This window comes from Biomphalaria glabrata, chromosome 1 (assembly GCF_947242115.1).
Source record: "Biomphalaria glabrata chromosome 1, xgBioGlab47.1, whole genome shotgun sequence".
Lineage (NCBI taxonomy): Eukaryota > Metazoa > Mollusca > Gastropoda > Planorbidae > Biomphalaria > Biomphalaria glabrata.
In genome coordinates this window covers 19,141,520-19,163,272 of record NC_074711.1, presented here as the reverse complement: position 1 = coordinate 19,163,272, position 21,753 = coordinate 19,141,520, and the positions used below count along the sequence as shown (strand labels likewise).

General features: G+C 33.1%; 1 protein-coding gene and 1 long non-coding RNA gene across 14 annotated transcripts in view; one reads left to right on the top strand and one right to left on the bottom strand.

The window, feature by feature from the left end:
- LOC106073239 (multiple C2 and transmembrane domain-containing protein 1-like) overlaps positions 1 to 21,753 on the top strand; it is a 163,277-nt gene that overhangs the window by 140,188 nt on the left and 1,336 nt on the right. For 10 of the 11 annotated variants that reach the window (XM_056026658.1, XM_056026682.1, XM_056026655.1 and 7 more), the window contains 13 exons: positions 7,104 to 7,292; positions 7,579 to 7,709; positions 8,068 to 8,254; positions 9,141 to 9,195; positions 10,305 to 10,446; positions 10,750 to 10,852; positions 10,944 to 11,045; positions 11,252 to 11,326; positions 11,407 to 11,526; positions 12,148 to 12,273; positions 12,398 to 12,445; positions 16,088 to 16,197; positions 18,659 to 18,768. In XM_056026658.1, coding sequence (XP_055882633.1) covers positions 7,104 to 7,292; positions 7,579 to 7,709; positions 8,068 to 8,254; positions 9,141 to 9,195; positions 10,305 to 10,446; positions 10,750 to 10,852; positions 10,944 to 11,045; positions 11,252 to 11,326; positions 11,407 to 11,526; positions 12,148 to 12,273; positions 12,398 to 12,445; positions 16,088 to 16,197; positions 18,659 to 18,768 — 1,498 coding nt within the window. The other variant, XM_056026697.1, reaches the window with a different exon arrangement.
- LOC129925823 (uncharacterized) lies at positions 12,121 to 21,753 on the bottom strand. Of its 3 annotated transcripts, none has more exons than XR_008777510.1 (4): positions 21,454 to 21,753; positions 17,665 to 17,716; positions 13,005 to 13,113; positions 12,121 to 12,262 (listed from the first exon to the last, which is right to left on the bottom strand). It is a non-coding gene; the product is annotated as an uncharacterized LOC129925823 (long non-coding RNA). The 3 variants fall into 3 exon arrangements; XR_008777508.1 differs by having other exon boundaries at positions 21,351 to 21,485; XR_008777509.1 differs by lacking the exon at positions 17,665 to 17,716 and having other exon boundaries at positions 21,351 to 21,485.

The following is a 21,753-nucleotide window of genomic DNA, read 5'->3' as shown; positions in this document are numbered from 1 at the left end:
CTATAATTGGCAGTATAGGTTCACAGAACCAATGTAATGAGTGGAATACAGTTATCACTCTAGAAAACAAACATGTAACATTTACATTGGATACAGGAGCACAAGTCAACATTCTTCCTTATAGGATTTTTCATCAACTTAGAAGAAAGAAACTCCAGAAGTCATCATCAAGACTTACTACATACAGTGGTGAACATTTAAAGGTTGTTGGCAAAACACACATTAAATGTTCAGTAAAAGAAAAAACTGCATGGATAGAGTTTCAAGTAGTAGATACACACTCCAAACCAATTTTGGGTCTACCAGGTTGCCAGCAGATGAACCTTATTCAGAGAGTAGATTTTTTAGACGATGAAACATTAAACAACTATGCTGATGTTTATACTGGCCTTGGATGCTTGAAAGAAGAGTATACAATCAAAGTTGATCCAAACATACGACCAGTGGTACATGCAGCAAGAAAGGTTCCAGCGGCACTTCGAGAAGAATTGAAAAAAGAGCTGAGACGAATGGAAGACGAGGGTGTCATCGAAAAAGTTGATCGTCCCACCGCATGGGTCAACTCACTAGTTCTTGTCGAAAAGAAAGGAGGTGGTTTAAGAATTTGTCTAGATCCTAGAGACCTTAACACAGCCATTCAGAGAGAGCACTACCAGTTACCTACCATTGAAGAAATAGCCAGCCGGCTAAGTGGCAGCCAGGTGTTTACTGTACTAGATTCAACCAGTGCCTTTTGGCAAATCAAACTAGATAAGAACTGTACAGATCTGACAACGTTCAACACACCGTTTGGTCGATATAAGTTTTTACGACTACCCTTTGGACTAAACTCTTCTGCGGAAGTATTTGCAAAACGATTTCACCAAATTTTCGAAAATATTCAAGGTGTTGAAACCTACATGGACGAAATATTGATAGCTGGTAGAAATACAAAAGAACATGACGAGAAACTTCAGAAAGTCCTTGCCATAGCAAGAAAAGAAGGGATTAAATTGAAACTATCAAAATGCAGCCTTAGAGTAAAAGAAGTAAAATTTGTCGGACACGTCATTACAGATAGTGGAATCAAGCCTGACAATTCCAAGATTGAAGCAATACACTCTATGCCATGCCCTTCAAACCGCAAAGAACTAGAAAGATTTCTGGGCATGATAAATTATCTTGGCAAATTCATACTAAATCTGTCTGATGTTACTGCCCCTTTGAGGGAGCTACTTAAACAAGATAATGAATGGATGTGGTTGGAACAACATCAGAATGCCGTTGATTACTTGAAAAGTATGATCACAACTGCCCCTGTTCTAGCTTTTTATGATGTTTCACAACCAGTCAAGTTGTCAGTAGATGCTTCGCAAGAGGGACTTGGAGCTGTGTTAATTCAAAATGAGAGGCCAGTGGCTTACGCATCAAGATCTCTTACAGACTGTGAAAAACGTTATGCACAAATAGAAAAAGAAATGCTTGCAATAGTGTTTGGAGTTGAACATTTCCATTATTATGTGTATGGGCGTCAAATAACAGTTGAAACAGATCACAAACCATTAGAAGTGATCATCAAAAAGCCTTTGTCATCCACACCACCAAGACTTCAGAGAATGCTTCTTCGTCTAATGAAGTATGAAATCCTGCTGAAATATAAGCCAGGAAAAGAAATGTCTATTTCAGATACACTTTCACGAGCATCGCTGCCAGTGAAACATCCATCAAGTGATGACTGGGACGCACAAGTTCATCTTATTGTAGATAGCCTGCCTGTGTCAGATGAAAATCTGAAAAATTTTCAACACGAAACTGCTAACGATGCCATTCTAAGACTGTTAAAAGATCAAATTTTGATAGGATGGCCAAGCACAAGAAATGAAATTCCTCAAGAAATACGAGCTTATTATGGATTTAAAGAAGAGCTTAGTGAAAGCAATGGTCTACTTTTAAAAGGAGAAAGAATAATAGTACCAAAAGCATTACAAAAAGAAATGTTGCAAAGACTCCATCAAGGTCACCTTGGACGTGATAGATGTCTGGGTACAGCCAAGGAGGTGTTCTTCTGGCCTGGAATGTCAAAAGAAATTATAGACATGGTATCTAGTTGTGCAGTATGCAATGAACACCAGAATTCCCAGCAGAAGGAGCCAATGTTACCACATGATATACCTCAACTTCCCTGGGAAAAGATTGGAGCTGACCTTTTTGAGCATTTTGGTAAGAACTATTTACTTCTTGTTGACTACTACAGTAGATTCTTTGAGATTAATCTCATTCCAACACTTAAAGCTTCAGACGTGATTGCTTATATGAAGTCACAATTTGCTCGTCATGGCATCCCCAAGGAAGTAATTACTGATAATGGACCTCAGTTCAGTTGCGAAGAGTTTCTCAAATTCTCTAAAAACTGGGGTTTTCAACATATTACTTCGAGTCCCAGATTTCCACAGTCCAATGGGATGGCTGAACGAGCAATACAGACAGTAAAGAAAATTATGAATAAAGCTAAAACATCTGGTCAAGACCCATATTTAGCCATGCTACAGTTCAGAAATGCCCCAAGTCCGGATGGACCTTCACCAGCAAGGCTGCTCATGGGCAGACGTTTGAGAACTAATTTTCCAACAACAAATACTTATCTCAAACCACAAGTTCCAGACCAGAAAGAAATGGCAGATGTATGGAGAAAGAGAAAAAATGGTCAAAGAAAATATTATGACAGAACGGCTAGACGCACTGAAAGACAACAGTTTCATCCTGGAAACAAGGTCTTTATGCAAAAGTATCCTGGAAGTCAATGGAAGCCAGCCACTGTCATCTCAGAAGCTTCAACGCCAAGATCGTATTTTGTACAGACACCTGAAGGGGGAACATACAGAAGAAATAGAAAAATGTTAAGAAAGACATTTTCTATACCAGACGAAACTCCAGATGTATTTGAATGGGACAATTCTGATACATCCTACGAAACGCAAGTTACAGAACCCGAGACTGCGATTGCTAGTACAGCGCCTGTTGTAACACAATACGGCCCAGCCCCAGTGGTTACACGCTATGGCAGACCAGTAAGACCACCAAAACGTTTTCCTAATGTAGATATTTAGACATTCATTATTTCAAATACAGCCTATTGTGTAAAAGGCTTTTGATGTTTTCTTACACTATATATTATAATGTTATATTATATAAATATTTAAACACAACTGTAAATCGTTACCTGTAACTTGTAAACATAATAGCAATGTTAGAATTTTATAATGTAAATGCTTTAACTTTGAATAGTTACATGGAAATGTCTATTAATTATCTTGTTAGAATTTTATAATGTAAATGTTATAACTTTGAATAGTTACATGGAAATGTCTATTGATTATCTATGTTAGATGTCAATATTTGTACTAGAATGTAGAAATAGTTTTATAGATGTTTTATCATTCAATGTTTGTAAGAAGGGAGATGTGATAGTAAATGTTATTGTCTTGTCAGCCCCGTCCTGTTATTGTAACCCAGTAACCCACATTGCTGGCATGTTGAAAGAATGTGCTAATTAACAGATAAGGGGGATAATTGAATTCCTTTTAGGCCTATATATATGGACGATCTAACTTGAATAAAGCAGCATTTAAACAGACAAAAAAGTGTTTGTTAGTCTCTACTAGCCTACTATTACAAAGACATTCCGAAGCGTATTCTACACGACCAGGCATCCATTAAATTGAATCAAGGGACAAACTCAGGGGAGGCGCGTGTTCATTGGCGGAGTGACTATATGGGCCGGTACCTAAATGGGCCCTTAGTGCTGCCGAATGGGCCCTATTAAATGTCAATAAGTAACGTTAACTTGATCAAAGAGCTTTACATACTTTATTGTGTAATACTAGCCATATATTCCAAAATAATGGATTCGCTCATTTCGCTTCTACTCCTATACCGTGATTCTGCGAGCTTTAATCCACTATTAACAGTAAGAGATTAACAAACAACATAAGACCTATATTTTTTGTATATTGTCCTAAAGAAGTCAAACATATTCGTGCGAATCTAAAACAGGCACTGAACTTAAAAAAAAGGAATTATTTCTTAATGCTATGATCTAGTTATAATTACAGCAGTCTGTAGATCCACTGTTATCAAAATTGACTCAGATGGCCAGATGGATTGTCCCGTCTAATGTGCACTATATAATTGGATTAGTCGGTTCGTCGCAAGATCCCAGGATTTCTCAGTTGAAAAATCACAATTACTGTTTACACAGATAAACATGGAACCAAATAGAAATCGAAAGGAGAAAGTACAGAAAAAAATGAAAGATGATAAGCAAAAAATGGCTGAAATCGTCTGGCAACAGATGACTTTCTCGCCAGTTTGACACAAGCAATTCAAAAACGTCACTGAATCTCAAGATAACTTTATTTTATCTTATCTTATATAGCCTAATACAGAAACATTCTTAACTCCATTTACTCCTGGAGATTATGCCACGTTACACTAATTTAAAACATTTAACTCATACTTACGCCTTCAACTTCGGATGTCTCCTAATGACGCTGTAATATTCGTAAGTAATTTGTGAACTAAGGTTTGCGCACGTTTGTGCATATAACAAATATACTGAAAAGCATCATGACACAAGAACACTTGCTGGGAGCTTCATGTTGGAGGCTGGAGATAAAGACGTTCAGAAGACATTGTTTTGGACACAAACATAAACGTCAGCGAGCAGTTTGTTGATGAGCAACCTTTCTTGTCCCTTGAATATCGATACATTTCTCTGTTGCAAGAACTTTTCATGTTTCTTTCAAATTTTATTTTATTTTGTTTGACTTTTTTTGGTTGTTACTTCAAAATAGCCCAATTATCTCACAGAACGTCACGGGGAGGGGAGGGAGAGCGGTGGATCTAAACCCGGGACCATCGAGACGACATTTCCGAGACGACATAACACACAAATAATTAGCTGTCAAGTGTTATGGTATCCAAATATTGTAATAAACTCTACAAGATTGCGATTGCACTGTAGATTTTTTTTAAATTGAGGTTTCCTATAGCCTCTATCTAGTCTATTTACATGTAGAAATACAATACGTTATTGAAGCCCACGTTTGCATAAATGCGATCAGTATATGCATATTATATGCAATCTAGTTGTGGGCCGAATCATATGATAATGTCCGGGCCGATTTCAAATCAATTAGTTGGTGTGTAGGACGGTCTAACCAAATGTTTTGTTGTGTACAGTACGAGTTTAATACGTGATAAATAGATAAATGCATTATTTAAAACTTGTGGCAAAAAATCAATACTGTACAGCAATGTTTCTCAAACTTTTTACGAGTGATGCCTCCATAACTAAAAGATGATGCTCACGTACCCCCGTGGCCCCTTGCCAGCTAGGAGGGTCTGGGGCGCTCGAGCTCAGAAATCTCCCACAGCTAGGTCCTGTCGTCTACAACGCAGTTCAAATACTGTCATTAGTCATTAAACTGAAATGTGACAGACATTCGAGGCAATAAAGCATGTACGTTTTGTAACGGGTTTAATAGTTGTAAGATCATCCCAGCATGACGTTGTGTAGCTAGGGTTACCAGACTTCCGGCCAAAAGTAGACATGTCTTCCTTTTTTTTTTGGGAGGGGGGGGGGGAGTGTCTATGTCTTCCTTTCTGTAGGCTTTCGTTCGTTTTTTTTTTTAAATGCAATAGTATATTTTCCATCAGTCGAATTCATTCTTTCATATCTTCTGCTTTAAACAAAGTCACTTCAAAATAGAATATTGAAAAGTTTCTTGACAACCTACTACTTCATAAACAATTGAACATTCGTTTGTTTAGGGCTGTTTAAAAGAAATATTCAGAGCTTCTTAACATTGAGTTTGTTTAGGGCTGTTTAAAAGAAATATTCAGAGCTTCTTAACATTGAGTTTGTTTAGGGCTGTTTAAAAGAAATATTCAGAGCTTCTTAACATTGAGTTTGTTTAGGGCTGTTTAAAAGAAATATTCAGAGCTTCTTAACATTGAGTTTGTTTAGGGCTGTTTAAAAGAAATATTCAGAGCTTCTTAACATTGAGTTTGTTTAGGGCTGTTTAAAAGAAATATTCAGAGCTTCTTAACATTGAGTTTGTTTCTTTCGCATTTTCGGGCATAATGCAAAAGTTAAAAAGAGTGTTTTAAGGCGACAAGAGCAATGAACTCTCCAAAGACTTTCTTAGAAGCATTTTTCTCACATAGTAGGGCCTATAATCTGATCAAATGTGCATGGAATTCTAAACATGTTTACGCGAAAAATGAACTACACTGAAAAGCCCTTCAAGAAATACAAACGTTAGTTTTACAGCCTTATATTTATTGGCATATTTCAACTAATACTTTTTTGTTCGACTATAGTTTGAAAGTATACTTTGCCTGGTTTGTGTGTGCGTATGTTAATCCTGTGTAGGCCTAAGGCTTTATTGTTCTTTTCGTCCTGCTATGGGCATAGAAGGGCGTACATGTTCTGTAATTCAACTTGTAGCCGGCCTGGGTTTTTTTTCCACTAAAAAGATCCACAGAACGATGAAAGGTCACTTTGGCAATTAAGTCTTTTTTTTCCTCCTTCATTAATACTCAAATATAGACTTATAATTAGGCATACACTTCAAATTGAACACATTTGTTTTGTGTTTAAACAAAAATAGACTTTCTTTTACTCCTTTCATTTGGGGGGGGGGGGGGGTTGTTACACGAATTTTGATCAGTTTGAGAAACACTGCTGTTAAGCTTCTTAAACAAACTCAAACACATTAGCAAGGCTTTCTGGTTGTCTGGTCATTGTTGGTCTGCCTCTAGAGGAGAGAATAGTAAGCCATCAGTTTGCCACATTGAGAGGCATGATTCTGATTGAGATTTATTCCTCTCAAATCAATAGTCAACCAAAAATCATGTTCCATGTTGTTTTAACTTGTATTATTTTTTGGTGGGGAATAATTACAATTCTTTGACAAACTTTTCCTTAGTATATTTTACAGTTTATTTCTATGGACTTACTCCTAAAGGTACAGAATGTATTCAATTTATCTGGATGCACATAATGAAACTTCAGTTACTAACACTTAATAAGCCAAGTTCTTGTTTTTTTTGTATTGCAGTTGTTTCGAAAGTCTACAAGGTCAACAGACTCAGCTTCCACCATCTCCAAGAAAATCAAAATGCAGCTTTGGAACAGTGTGGTCAACATTGTGTTGGTGGAAGGATCCAACTTGGTAGCCATGGATGATAATGGGCTGAGTGATCCTTATGTGAAGTTCAAACTAGGAACTGAGAAATACAGAAGCAAGGTGAGTTTACTTGAGACAGTATAAGGAGGTTTATGCTTAAAAATACTTTTCAGTTAAATAAGTCATTTTGAAATCATTTATCAATAGCAGGCTATTGTTTGGTTAATAATTGGCAACTTTTAGGCCTGTAAACTACAAAGTTGGTCTGTATTTAAAAAAAAAAAAAAGAAAATGAAATGGGTGACAATGAGTTTACCCAAAAAACAACAACAAAACAAAAAAAAACAAATCTAAAAATAAATATTTTATAAAGAATTTTACTTATCTGTTTTTGTCTGATGGGCAGGTCAAAAGTAAGACCTTGAACCCAAGCTGGCTGGAACAGTTTGATCTTCGGCTTTTTGATGAGCAGTCATCACAGCTTGAAATATCAGTTTATGATCACGACACTCGGGGAAAAGATGATTTCATGGGCAGGTAAGTAACACAAAGGGTAAAGGTCGTCTTCACAGTTGGCAGAAGCTTGCAGTGATGTCTTTAACAAAAATATTTCATAGATGTAAGACTAGTTCTTTCTCTACATTAACAATGAATCATTTCAATGTAAAACATCTTTAAATTAATTTGTCAAATCAAGATTGTGAAAACAAAATGTTAAAATTGTATCTGGTAGATAAAAGACTGATGAAGTACTTTCAATTGTCTAATAATGTTCCGATGAAGTGATTCAAAACCATTTCCTATTAGATCAAACTTATGTATTAATTCTATTTTCTATAAATTTTCCAACATTATTAAATTTGATTGAATATTTTAAATTGACTTACTTTTTCAGAGCTGTTATAGATCTGTCTAAGTTAGAGAAAGAGAAAACCCACACAATTGTTCAACCACTAGAAGATGGTGCAGGCACTGTCAAACTCTTGCTTACAATAAGTGGGACCTATGGGGTTGAAATGGCTTCAGATCTGTCCAACTACACTCCTAATGCAATAAATAAAGATTCTATTGTCAATAATTATGTAAGTCAAATGAATGTCATAAACATTCTGGTAAAAATATTTGTAAAATGTTTTACATGTTTTACATGTTTCGGATGTTCCTTTAGAGTTGAAGATAATTACTTCCTAGTCCAAACCTCCCGCAGGACGATGGGAGATGGGAGCGGGCAGGATTTGAACCCTGGACCATCGATAAATCTGAACGACAGTCCAGCGCGCAAACCGCACGACCAGGCAGTGTGTGACCAGTCAATAAAAGGAGGGATAGAAAGATGCATAACTCTAGTCCTTGGGGAGTCTCAATTTCTCTCTGTTCTCAACTTCTCTCTGTTCTAATTAGTTCCTATGATGTATGAGGTTGTCAAGAGGATGCATTCCATTAAGCTTGTTGTCTGGAGCAATCCTTTTTTTTTTTATTTGTCTGTTTATCTCTAGCTTCTTTTTCTTTTCTAATCTTTCAAATATCATTTATTGTTTTGCACAACATTTATAGCTTCAGAAATCTTAAGCTTAAAAATTCTTATTGTTTTGAAAGCCAGATCCCACTTGGTTAATTTCTGGTATACACCAAACTGATTGTTTTGAAAGCCAGATCCCACTTGGTTCACTTCTGGTATACACCAAACTGATATGCTCTTAGTTCTATTTGAAATAGTTGTAAGAGGAGTGGAAACTTGCTTATTTCTTGTCATCGTTTGTATGGCTGTTTCTGCTGTGTAACCTTTCTTAACGAATATCATTACAATGTTCGGCCTGATTATTGATTTTTAGTTTTACTGCTCAACTTGATTATTATTATTTGGAGCTATAATTAATTTAAATATTGTAAAAAAAATGAATGTGTTAGCCTAGCTATTGTCTTTGTTTTTTTGCTAAATATTCAAAAATTTTTCATTCTTTGTTTCAGAGTCTCCTCAACTCATTTAGAAATATTAATGATATTGGTCACTTGGAAGTTAAAGGTAGGTGTTCGATAAATTTATCAGACAAGAAAGAACAACTTAATTTTCCTTTCATATATTTTAACACAGCCATTTCCTCAACTTAGCACAATCACTTGATAAAGCACTGTCCACCTTAAAAACTATAATCACCATTGTCTTCATAGGACTAATGAGTGCAGCTAAAGACATTGGTCCTTTACCCTGGACCACTATAAGTACAAATCAATTATCTTTAGCCAGGGTTCATGGAAAATAGGATTTTTAAAACTTGCCTCTCTTTCACTATCTTCAACAACAAACTGAAGACCAGTAGAGCAAATCTATTGCAAATTTAACTGAACAATAGGCTTTGTAACATAGAGACCTAGATCAATCTTAACATAAAGAGGAGAATCATGACCATGCAAAAAATGTATTCATAACCAACTAAATGGCTATGAATGTTTAAAAGTTTGATCATAATTTCTGAAGAAAAGAAAACATTTGTTTTAACATAAACTATAATTAAAAACCTGTTTATTATAAATATGTGATGTGTATATTATTAGATTATGTCCTCTAGATCAAATTGAAAATACACAACCACATTAAAAGATAAAATTTACAATATCCATACGCTCCATTAATAATTTAATAATACTAAACATTCTGCACAGACTTATTCAGTTATTTGAAAATTATAATTCTTTTGTTATATTAAAACATATGAAATATAAAACAGTAAAATACATTAATATTGTCTTGAACTACACAAAATGTAGACTCAGCCACAAATGAATAGAACTATATCTTATTAAGCATGTTAAATTGTTTTGTTTTTTTTAAATGTATTTTTACCATCTTTTTTTTTATTTCTTCCAAAAGTAAATGCAAGAGAGAAGTCATAGATAAATTTTGTACCTTGTCTAAATTTTTGTCATCACTACAGGTTAATACAATGTGATAAAATTGTGAACATGACTTTATGACAACAAGTCTATTTATACCTTAGCTTCAATCTGTTATTCTAAATATTTAGCACTGGTATACAATGTTATTTTTTTTAAATTATTTAAAACAAACTTTGTCTACATACAACATTCATTGTTGATAACAGTCTGTATGTCTCACTACTTATGTTTTATTAGTTTTTCGAGCTCATGGTCTTCAGGCAGCAGATTTTGGAGGACTGAGCGATCCATTTTGTGTGCTAGAACTGGTGAATGATAGAGTCCAGACACAGACTGAGTACAAGACATTGAATCCTGAATGGTCCAAAGTCTTTACATTGTATGTTTATAGAATTTTTTGAACATAGAAATTGTATAATATATCATTTGGAAAAGCATGTAAGCAATGCTTGGATAACAAATCAAAATGAGTCTCAAAAGTTTTTTTGTTTTTTTTTCTCAAGTTAATTACATGAACTGAACTTTCACTTTGCACTTTAACTTTAGGAAATTAAAGTAATAAGAATAAAAAGTTATGAATATGTGAAAAAAAAAGATTTTATAAAACAATCTTCAAATATTAATTTATTGATGTCATTGTAACATTTTTTTATTAAAAGAATTTCACATTGAACTGTTTCAGTCATGTCAGAGATATACATTCTGTGTTGGAAATAACTGTTTATGATGAGGATCGCAATAAAAAAATAGAATTCTTAGGGAAAGTTGCAATACCTCTTTTAAAGGTATTTACTCAATAACATTAATTTCAAAATTAACCATTTTATAGACTGTTATAAATTTATTAATTGAAATGATTCTATTTTGTACATACAGATTAGAAATGGAGAAAGGCGCTGGTACGCCTTAAAAGATCGTAAAATAATACATAAAACGAAAGGAGCAATACTCTTAGAAATGGATTTTATATATAATCATGTAAGTCTGAAATTTCATTATTTAAGTTGATAAAACTGGTGGCAACGAAATTTTATTTCTAAACTTACACATAAAGACCTGATTATTTGAGGACAAAAAAATCAGATTTTTTTTTCTGTTTAAAGCAGACTGCTGGTACATTGACTTATTATAAAATTAAAAATTCTTTTCAAAAAGTAAAAGCATTATTTCTACAATTTGCACAGGTGAAGGCAGCTATTCGAACAATAAACCCTAGAGAAGAGAAGCTGATGCTCCCTGAATCAAAGTTTAAAATCTCAGTGAGTTACATTTAGGCTGAAAGTATTGTTCAAGTTTCAGAAGTTTTCAAATGTTCTAGTTTTATCTTTTTTTTTTCTAGATTATGAAACAAAACATTAATAGAGTTTCTCAGCTCATTGGTGTATTCATGGAGACTGGGAGATTTATTCAGAGTTGTTTTGATTGGCAATATCCACCTCGCACAATAATTGCTTTCATTGTAAGTCTGGCTTTTGAAATTATTTTTTTTATAATAAAGTTACATATTAACCACGTTAAGGAAAATATTTCCAGACTTTCTTGCTTTTACAGAGCTGGTACTGTGTTGATTTATTTTTTTTATTCTTAAATGTTACTTACTAATCATCATAGTTAGTATTGAGAAGGATTAATAGGCTTGCCATGGCATGAATGTTCTGATGGTCAAAATAACCATACCTTTATTAAATATGTGCAGATAATACAACTGTAATAAAGGCTAATAAATAGGCTGTTTTACTAGTTAATGAAAAAAAAAAACATAATGATATTAAAATAACACCAAAACTCAATTGATTCTTTAATTAAATGTAATTTGTTTTTATTTTACTAAACAAATAAATTACAATCTAGTAGTTGATTTGTCATACAATAGGAAGAAATATGTATACAGCTTTTTTTTTATAATTTTCCATTTATGTTTTTTTTGGGGGAATAGACAATAAAATTTAGAATACATTCAATGTGATTGTTCACTAAGTTGTGTCTCAGTCAGTTTATAAAACAAAACTATTCAAAACAAATTTATTGAATTTTTTTTCTTTAGAATACCATGTTAGTAACCAGATTCCATTTGTTTCAGGTTTATCTTGTGATAGTCTGGAATTTCGAACTGTACATGCTTCCCATCTCATTGCTTCTCATTTTTCTGAAGAATCTCATTGTTGCTCAAATTGTTGGCTCTTTTAGGAAGGAACCTGTTGAGGATGTAGGCCTATGTTTTTTTTGTTTTTTTTTACTGTAATAACAAATAATTATTTAGCAATAGAAACCTTAACCTTCTAATTAAAATAAAAAGATTAAGCTCACAGAATGTTATCTCTAATTGACAGGATTATCCTGCTGATGAGGAGGAAGATGATGATGAAGAAAAAGACAGAGTAAGAATTTTTGTTACTAAAGACTTGTGCATGATTAGTTTGGCATTTTTGAAAGGGCTCTTTATTCAAAATTGTTATTGGGTTTTATGAAAACAGTTTTTCACTAACAAGTATTTTGGTAGTACAATAGTACAAAATATATCTTTTTTTTTTTTTTACAGCTAATGAATAATATCTACTGAATATTCCCAACCATTTAATAGATTTGTCAACAAAATGTTTTTGTTTTGTTTTCATTTGACTGATCTAAATATGCTCACTCCTTATACTAACTACAGCTTATGTGGCTAAGGAAAGGAATGGTTTGTTACTGTATAAATATTTAATAAAATTTTAAGAAATCTGGATTGTGTATACATTTAACTCATCTCTTTATATTTTTATTTATTATATTAGTCCCACAGATTTTTATTAATGGTAAAATAGGCTAGTATTTTCAGCATGTATGAGTCTTATTGTAATTATAATGCTCTGTATATTTATTGGGTTTCATAAAATAAGCATGATGTTTTGTTTTTTTACATGCTTTGGGTGTTTCATGAGATTTGAAGATAATTACATCCTAGCCCAAAACTCCTGCAGGACAATAGGGGATGGCATCAGGCAGGGACCATGGAGACCTCTGATTGACAATCTAGAGCGCATACCACACGACCAGGCTGAATTAACTGAAATGTATAGAAACAATGTTAACTTGACATAAATGGTTATAATAAAATCCTCTTATTCATTATATTTAATAAAGTGCTTTTTAACTGTATGAAATCTAATTAAGGACAAACATGAACATCAACTTCATTATCATATATTGTGATGTAGACCTTCACACTGTTTAAAGAGTAATTGCAGTATTGCATTTGTTATGAAGAAATGCATTTATATATGTATGGCTATAATTTAACAAAGAAGAACATTTTGTTAATAAAATATTATTTTTCTTATATAATTTATTCTTAAATTTTAATAAACACAAATTTACAAACATAATAGAAAAATAATAGCGTCTATTAGTGCCTCAAAAATCTAGAAATTTAATGTCTTAATAACTTAAATATTTTTTTAAATTGTTTTTTTGTAATGCAACTTTCATGCTTATAGCATGTTCAGTGCACTATGGTCCAATTTCTTTTTGTGGACCTGTGGTGTAGAGGAGAGTTATTTGCATGGGAGAAGGTTTCTGTGTTGCAAAACTCTGCTAGGGGATTAGAACTTGAGCTTTATAGGTAGCTAAGAGTTTTAAGCAACTCAGCCATTTATTTTGATTGAAATTATATACACATATATAGCTCCTCCTTCGTGATCAAAGATGAGAACATTTCTCATATCCTATGAACACGAAGATGACTGTTATGTCAAATCCTCGCTTTAAAAAGCGGCTGCATACCTGGCATGGGTAGGTTTAATCAGTTGCAGATAGCCTGCTTCTTTATTTAGTGTGTAAGCAAATAAGTGTTTCAAATTTTTCATCATTAAATCCCAGACTAATCCTTTGTAATGGCCTTTGATAGAGGCAAGTAGATTTTAACCTCATGACTTGTATCATTATGACTGAAGCTTATGCCTCTGCTAGAACATTACAACCATTTAACTGGTATTAACTTTTCAATGTACATTTAGTTTAAGTCTTTCAGTTATGTCTGTTTGTATTCTCAGACCAAAGGGGACACAAGTATATAGAAATTAATTTTAAAAAGTATAGAAATCTTTAGATTTCAAGATGTATTAATGTATTACAATTAATGTATTTTTATTCTAGCAAAAGAAGGTAACTTTGTTTTTGCTCATAATTTTTATTTGATCAAATTGTTAATGGCTTTTATATTTAGATTCTAATCCTAAAAATTGTATCTATTAAATTCACTATCTGCTTTTAAGTAGCATATTTCTTGACAAGAATAAATTGCTTTTTTTTCCATATGTATAAAAAAAATTTATAAACATTTTTTAAAAAAATTTACTTCAAAGTTGACATTAACTACAAACTGTATAATCTATAGACCTGCTTATTTTCTATAAGTACATTTTTTTTTCTTTTGTAGTGTTTGTTTCTTACATTTCTATATCGGCTTTACAAAGTAAAATAATAAAGAATCAATACTGATTACTGACATGCAGCTAACTAATTGGACACTGACAACAAAAACTTGCACTCTTTCCAACTAGTGTTTATCCAGCAAAGATCAAATTAAGAAATATGTTAATGGACAGTATATGCTATTCTATTTGCTATGAGCCTACACATTAAAAAGTAAAATCACTTATCATTGCTAGTGAAGTGAAGTTCCCCTTACAAACTATGTGATCTATAGTACAGATGATATAAAGGTCATATATCTCATTTCTAGAGTATAAGGAAAATTTAATCATGGTTGACTAAAGAATGAATTCAAATATATATCCTCCTAACCATTAATAAAATATTAAATTTTCTCATTTTTTTTAAAAACTCATTTTGTTTTCTTCTGCAGTTTCCCAGATGTTTTTTTACAATAATAGAATAAATATTCCCTCTGCTCTTTAAAACTAGGTCTAGTAGGGTGAAGAAAAATTAGTTTTATCCTGTTTACTGGTAATGGTCAATAGTTTTCTGTTCTCACCGTTTCATTTCTTTACAGAGTGGTAACTAAAGTCCCTTAAATTGTATGTTACATTGATGAGTTGGATGGCTCACAAGTTTTTATTCAAATCTTAATTTTTACTTCAAAATTCTTGATTTAAAAATATTATATGTACAGGTTAGCTTTGTTGTTTTCATTTTGGTAAAAATCCATTGTATAGAAATGAAGCTAGCAGCTACCTCTTCTAATCAGTTTTCAAGAACAGGGCCTATGCTCTGAAATTGTCTCTCTGTAACTAAAATCTTTTATCTTTGTCATTTTATTAACAATATTTTCATATTGTTACTTTTAAGATTTTTTAAACTGTACTGATATGCTCAGATACTTTGATATTAACATACTGTTATAAATCTACCGGAATATTAAATTTTTAAAAAAATTTCACATGTATTTATTTGTACAATAATAAATAAAAAGTAATAATTTCTAGAAACTTCATAAAAGTCTAGTAATATAAGTAAAATTTGTATCAATATTTTTTATCAACATTTTTTGGTCTGACTAAACTCTTAAGCAATTTTAATTATCTCCATAACAAAACTAATAGTAAGGTTTTTTTAAATTTTCATTTATAGTACTTTGGATTATCAATTTAGGCTCATAATATTACTATTGACAGATTAACTGTGCCTTAATATTGGTTTTTCCACTTATATTCCATGACATTATATGTGCTAGTTCACTCAAACATATTATTCTGCATTTTAGTTGTAGTACTTTAAGCTTTCTAACTGGAGACTTAACACTTTTTTTTATTTGTTTTGTAAAATTATTCTAGGCTTATATATACTTTATAAATATATTAGGCCATTTATATAACTTCAGACATTATAATAAAAATAGAAATTGAAGAAAGTTTTTAAAATCCTTTGTTTGCCTGTAAATTTCAGTATTTGAAATGATTTCTACTGTTTATTACCATTCTTCAAGTTTCTATTGAAGGTCTGTGTTTGGTAGAATAAAATATAGTAGACCTATTATTTTTATAAGTATATCTGTATATATAAATTTTCCAATATTACAGCAAGAAGAAAAAAAAAGTATAGTGGACAGGTATCATGCTATACAAGAAATATGTTTACAAGTACAGCAAGGGCTTGACACAGTAGCCTGTCTAGGAGAAAGAGTCAAAAAGTGAGTATTATTGTCCACAATTAGTTTGTTTGTTGTAAAATGTTTTACATGTTTCGGATGTTCCTTCAGAGTTGAAGATAATTACTTCCTAGTCCAAACCTCCCGCAGGACGACGGGGGATGGGAGCGGGCAGGGTTTGAACCCGGGACCATCGATAAATCTGAACGACAGTCCAGCGTGCAAACCGCACGACCAGGCAGCCATGGTTATCTTGTAAACTATAAAATATAGGCCTATAAGAATGATCAAATCAAACTGCATTCCCTACCTCCACCTGCTCCTATATATATATATATATATATATATATATATATATATATATATATATATACCTTTTGAGTAAATTTGTTAATTTCCAAGTAGGCCTACTTTCTCTATTTATTTTATGAATAGTTTTCAATAGAGAGCAATTTGTTTCTAAGCCAAAAAATGGTACATTTAAAGTAACATTTGATTAAATCATCTCATTATTCATACATGTGTTTACAAAACATTAACATTTTGTATTTAAACAAATATAGAAAAAAAAGTTCATACAGACACTCTTATCTTCTTACTTGGCTCTTATTATAATTAGTAAATTTAAAGAAAAATTACAGCTATATATATATATATATGTTCAGTTCATATTCAATCTTTATGGCTGCTTGGTCATGCGGTATGGACTGTCCTTCAGACTTCTCATTTTACAAAACAAACATTTTTGAAACTTTTTATTGCTTATTACATTTGAAATTAATTTATCTTGCTGGGTACCATGGTGATATAATATACCATACAACAATTTTGGCAACATGAGATGTGAAAAAATATGTGGGAAACAACTAGGTTTGCATTGTCATCCTAAATTAATACTTAACCCTTTAGACTCCAAGAAAATTTCTTTTTATCATTATTATTTATAAGGCATTTTCATTTAGTGTGGAGATTAAGCTATTGTGAAGTCATTTGGAGGGAGCTTTTCCTTGGGTCTCTTATGAGTGTCATGCTGCCTTATAATAATTCTTCAGCTCTCTATTTCTGAAGTCATTTGCTGCTAGCTGTTTTATACCGTGAATGTAAACTGATGAGTTTGGTTTTTAAAGCATTCCTCCCCCCCCCCCCCAATGGGGAGAGGGGGTGTACTCCTTTTAATCTTTCAAAAGAAAATTCCTAATATACATACTGGATAGATGGCATTACTTAGTGCAACTATGGAACAATAAGTTAGTGTCTCGTCTCTGTCCACACTAGCGTTCTACAGAACATGGTTATTTCTTGTGTAGTCTGGTTTTTATTTATAACACTGGCACCTTTGGTGAAATCTTTCCTAGAACCTTATTAGATTGACAATAATCATGTGCTCCTGAACCAATATAGCTTGTTTATATTTAGTGAATTAAGATAAGTAAAATTTTTAACAAAAACAAAACCTGATAAAATACACAAAATAAAAGCATATTTCTTTTTCCATATGCTAGGACAAACCTGTGCAAGTGCTTCTTCTTTCCTAGTGCTATTAGAGCATGGAATGGGTTGTCTGAAACAGCCAGGAAAACAAACAACTTGTTAGATTTTAAATAACTGATTAATATGCATGACTAGTTTGACACAGAGATACACTTAGGGTGTAATTATCTCTTCTTTTGAAGTAATGTCTGTATTTATAATTTATAAGATAAAAAGAAAAGATGCTTCAATCCTATTTAGCACTGAGGTCTTAAAATCATACAAAAGTGTTTAACAGTTAATTTGATTAAGAAGCTTCTTTGACTACTGTTTTCTGAGGAAGATGGTTAGATCAAACAAAGCAGCAGCATTAGAAAATTGTTAGACAGGTAGATGAATCTCCTTTTCATTGTGAGCAAGTAGGTTACAACATTGTGAAGTTCTAAGCTGTAATGATCATCTATTTAAGCTTAGTATGGGAGAGTAGGCATAGATACAAGTTGAATATTTTGCTGTTGGTGGGTAACTGGACTTAGACATCCAATGTATGCCTCAGATTGACTCAGTATTACTTTAAAAAAGATAACAAAGTAATGAAACAGGTAAACACTCCTGTTTTAAGCCATTTTCTAGAGAGCATTGAGCTGATATGTCACCATTGTGCCTAATTTGACCTTTTGACCCTCCAATGCAGTTGCTATAAAATGGAAAGATATCTTTGAAGGCACATGAACAGAGACAAAAGTCCATCAACAAACCATTGTGTCTCACAGTGTCAAAAGTCTTTGTTTTGTTTTTATGTTTTTCTGACGATCCTTCAGATTTGAAGATTATTACACCACAGCCCAAACTTCCCACTAGACAACATCATGGTGGGCAGGGTTCGAACCCTGGACTTTCAAGATGACAGAACAAAGGAGTAGTTTTTTAAACCAATTACAAAAATGTAATCAGAAAGGTACACTACATTAGAAAATAATTGATGAGTTATTTGAATTACTGTAATATTTTATTTTGCATTTTATTCTTTCAGTACTTTCAACTGGAGTGTACCATGGTTGTCTTCATTAGCTATTATAGCCCTTAGTGTAGGAATCATAATTCTATACTACATTCCATTAAGATATCTGTTATTAGCATGGGGTGAGTTGTTTTTTTTTTAATTACTTTATAATAAATTGAGTTCAGTAGAATATCTATTCCCATGACAGTCTTTTTCATAGAATTATTTTTCTTGAAACTAAAAATTGAAATTTTCTATATAATACTTTTGAAATTTTACTGAATATTTTATTTTATTTTTCATATAACTACTGCTGAAATATGTGTATTTATGTGTCCTTAAAAAAATAAATACAGTGTTGTGTATTTGGAAAATAAATAATTAACAAATTAAAATTGTTTTTTTTAAAATTGTTTTCACTTTGAAATTAATGCATGATATTTCTGATCAGCCAATCTGAATAAGCTATTTGACCAAGATGGACAAAACTAATCATCATTGCTTTTAAGTACATTGTGTCATCATGTAGCACATTTTTATAACATTTATATAACAATGTTCTTTTGTAGTTGTTGGATTCCATTCCATCAACACAGCTTTGCCCTTAGTAGCAAGCTATCCAGAATATACAGAAATATCAAGCATATTGTCAGAACAGATCAGCAGAACTACATAGAAGCACTGGTGACAGAAGCAGAAACAGCACCCTTTCAGAACAGCTCTAAAGACTTGTACTCTATCATCAAAACATATCAGGAAAATTTGTCAAGCCAGAGAGACCAGTAAAGAATGAAGAAGTGATATCCAATGAAGAGGGACAGAAGAAGAGGTGGATTGAACATTTCCGCAGGAGCTTCTGAACTGACCTACTCCTGCAAAGCCACCAGAGATACCACCAGCTTCCTATCAAGTGCAGTGCCCCCCCCCCCCCAAGAGATCTACAGTGCAATCAAGCAATTGAAGAATGGCTAATTTGCAGGAACTGATAGCATCCCAGTTAAAGCACTAAAGGCAGATATTAAGACCTGTGTGAAGCTACCCTAACCTCTCTTTTGCTTTGGAAAAAGAAGTGCCAACAGAGTGGATGGAAGGCTACCTCATCAAACTCCCCCTGCTTCAACTTCTGAGGGGTAAAGCTGCTGTCCATTTCAGGAAAGGTGTTACCCATAAACATTTTAAGGCATCCAACAACACACCTATTACAGTCCATGACTGGAAGAGGTGAAAAGCTTTACCTATTTTGTCAGTATGTCCTGGACAACCTTGGAGGATCAGATGCAGATGTCTTCAACACTATTGTTAAGCCAATACAACTTTATGGAGCAGAACCTGGAGAACCACTGTCTTACTTACTTACTTAGACTTAGATCCTAAAAAAAAGGAAGATTCTTATGATCTTCTGACCAGACATGATCTCAAATGAGGAACTGTGGAAAAGAATAAAGCAGCAGTCCAATGAAGTAGATATAATCCTTCAGAAATGCTGGAGATGGATAGGTTGCAGCCTTTACAAGCCTGCATTCAACATAACAATCAAGCCTGGAACCCCCCCCAAGGAAAGAGGAAGAGGGGACAGCCCATAGATACATGGTGCCCCAATATGGAAGCAGATGCCAAGTAGATGGTAAGACGAGGGGACAGTAGGAGAGACTTTCCCACAGGTACCTGATTGGTGGCCTATGCCCCTAATGGAACAACAGGCAGAGACGAGACAAGCATATTTTCTACTAATTAGAGAAGTACCATACTCAAAAAAAGTTTTAATGTAATACTACACTTATAATTATGCATTTGTTTTGCTGAAAACATTTCTTGTGCCATTTTGCCATTGCAAGAACAATAACCGCATGCATATTAGCTGCCCAGAGTAGAGCAATAAATATTTTCTCCTGAGTTATAAACAAAAGATTATCTATATCATTTTTTAAAAAAACAGGCTCTTTATGCATTTTTAGCCTAAATTTTAGGCCTATATTTTGTATATAGTTATTTATAAAATTTGCAGAGTGGAGTTATATAAGAGGTGTGGTACCTCCCCAATATAAAGAGATAAAATTGGGTTAGCTTAAGACTAGTTTATAGTTCTTACACTCTAAAAATCTTATATTTCTGTTGTAATTAGCCTAAATCATTACATAAAAAATTAACTGAATTAAACTTTTTGCTTGTAAATTTTAAGTGAGTCTGGTGTGAATGCATATTTTGGTTTTCTATAGTTATAATGTTTTTGTGTAATGCACAAATTGTGAGACAAATTTTCTTATTCATAATAATGATGATTATTATTATTTATATATATACTAGTCGACCGGCGGCATAGCATACGCTGCTATTTTGCATAGCCGGTCTTAGACCACTGCAACCTATGCGAATGCAGTGGGCCACCACTTTCAAAGGATCCGCACTTTCATAGAACCCGCGCTAATTCAAGGTGTATAAATTATTAAATTAAACCATTTTTTAACTTAAAACAGATTTCCCCCGTCCTCATGTCAATTTACCAGGAGATCAACAATTCTCAAAGATAGATTGAAACATTTGGTAATTCTTCCTATTGAGCAGAATCTATGTAGGAAACAGAATTATTATGATATACTGTATGACTTTGCTATATGCAAGGCTCGTAAAGTAATTCTGTACATAGTAAAGAAGGAATAAAATGCATAGGCGAATTTATTTTCTAATACAAACTCTTAAATTTCAATTATTGTCTGCTTCCTACCCAAAATTGGCCCGCGAAATCCGTTTCGAATAGGGCCTCACAATGTGTAAGTCCTGCCTTGCTATTTAGTGTTTGTAAAATGTTTGTTTGTAAAATGTTTTACATGTTTCGGATGTTCCTTCAGAGTTGAAGATAGTTAACTTTTTAGTCCAAACCTCCTGCAAGACGAAGGGGGATGGGAGCGGACAGGGTTTGACAGTCCAGCGTGCAGCCATCCGTAGCGACGTGTGAATACCCACGTGTTCTCCCCCCCCCCCCCACCTCTTGTTATTTCGTGGGGTGACTCCGCACTTTCTTTTACTTCTTGCTCATCCAAACTGTTGAGGGAAGAAGAGAATTATATATATAGATGTTTATTTAAACTTTCTTGTGTTCAGTTAAAAAGGGAATGAAAACTTGTTAC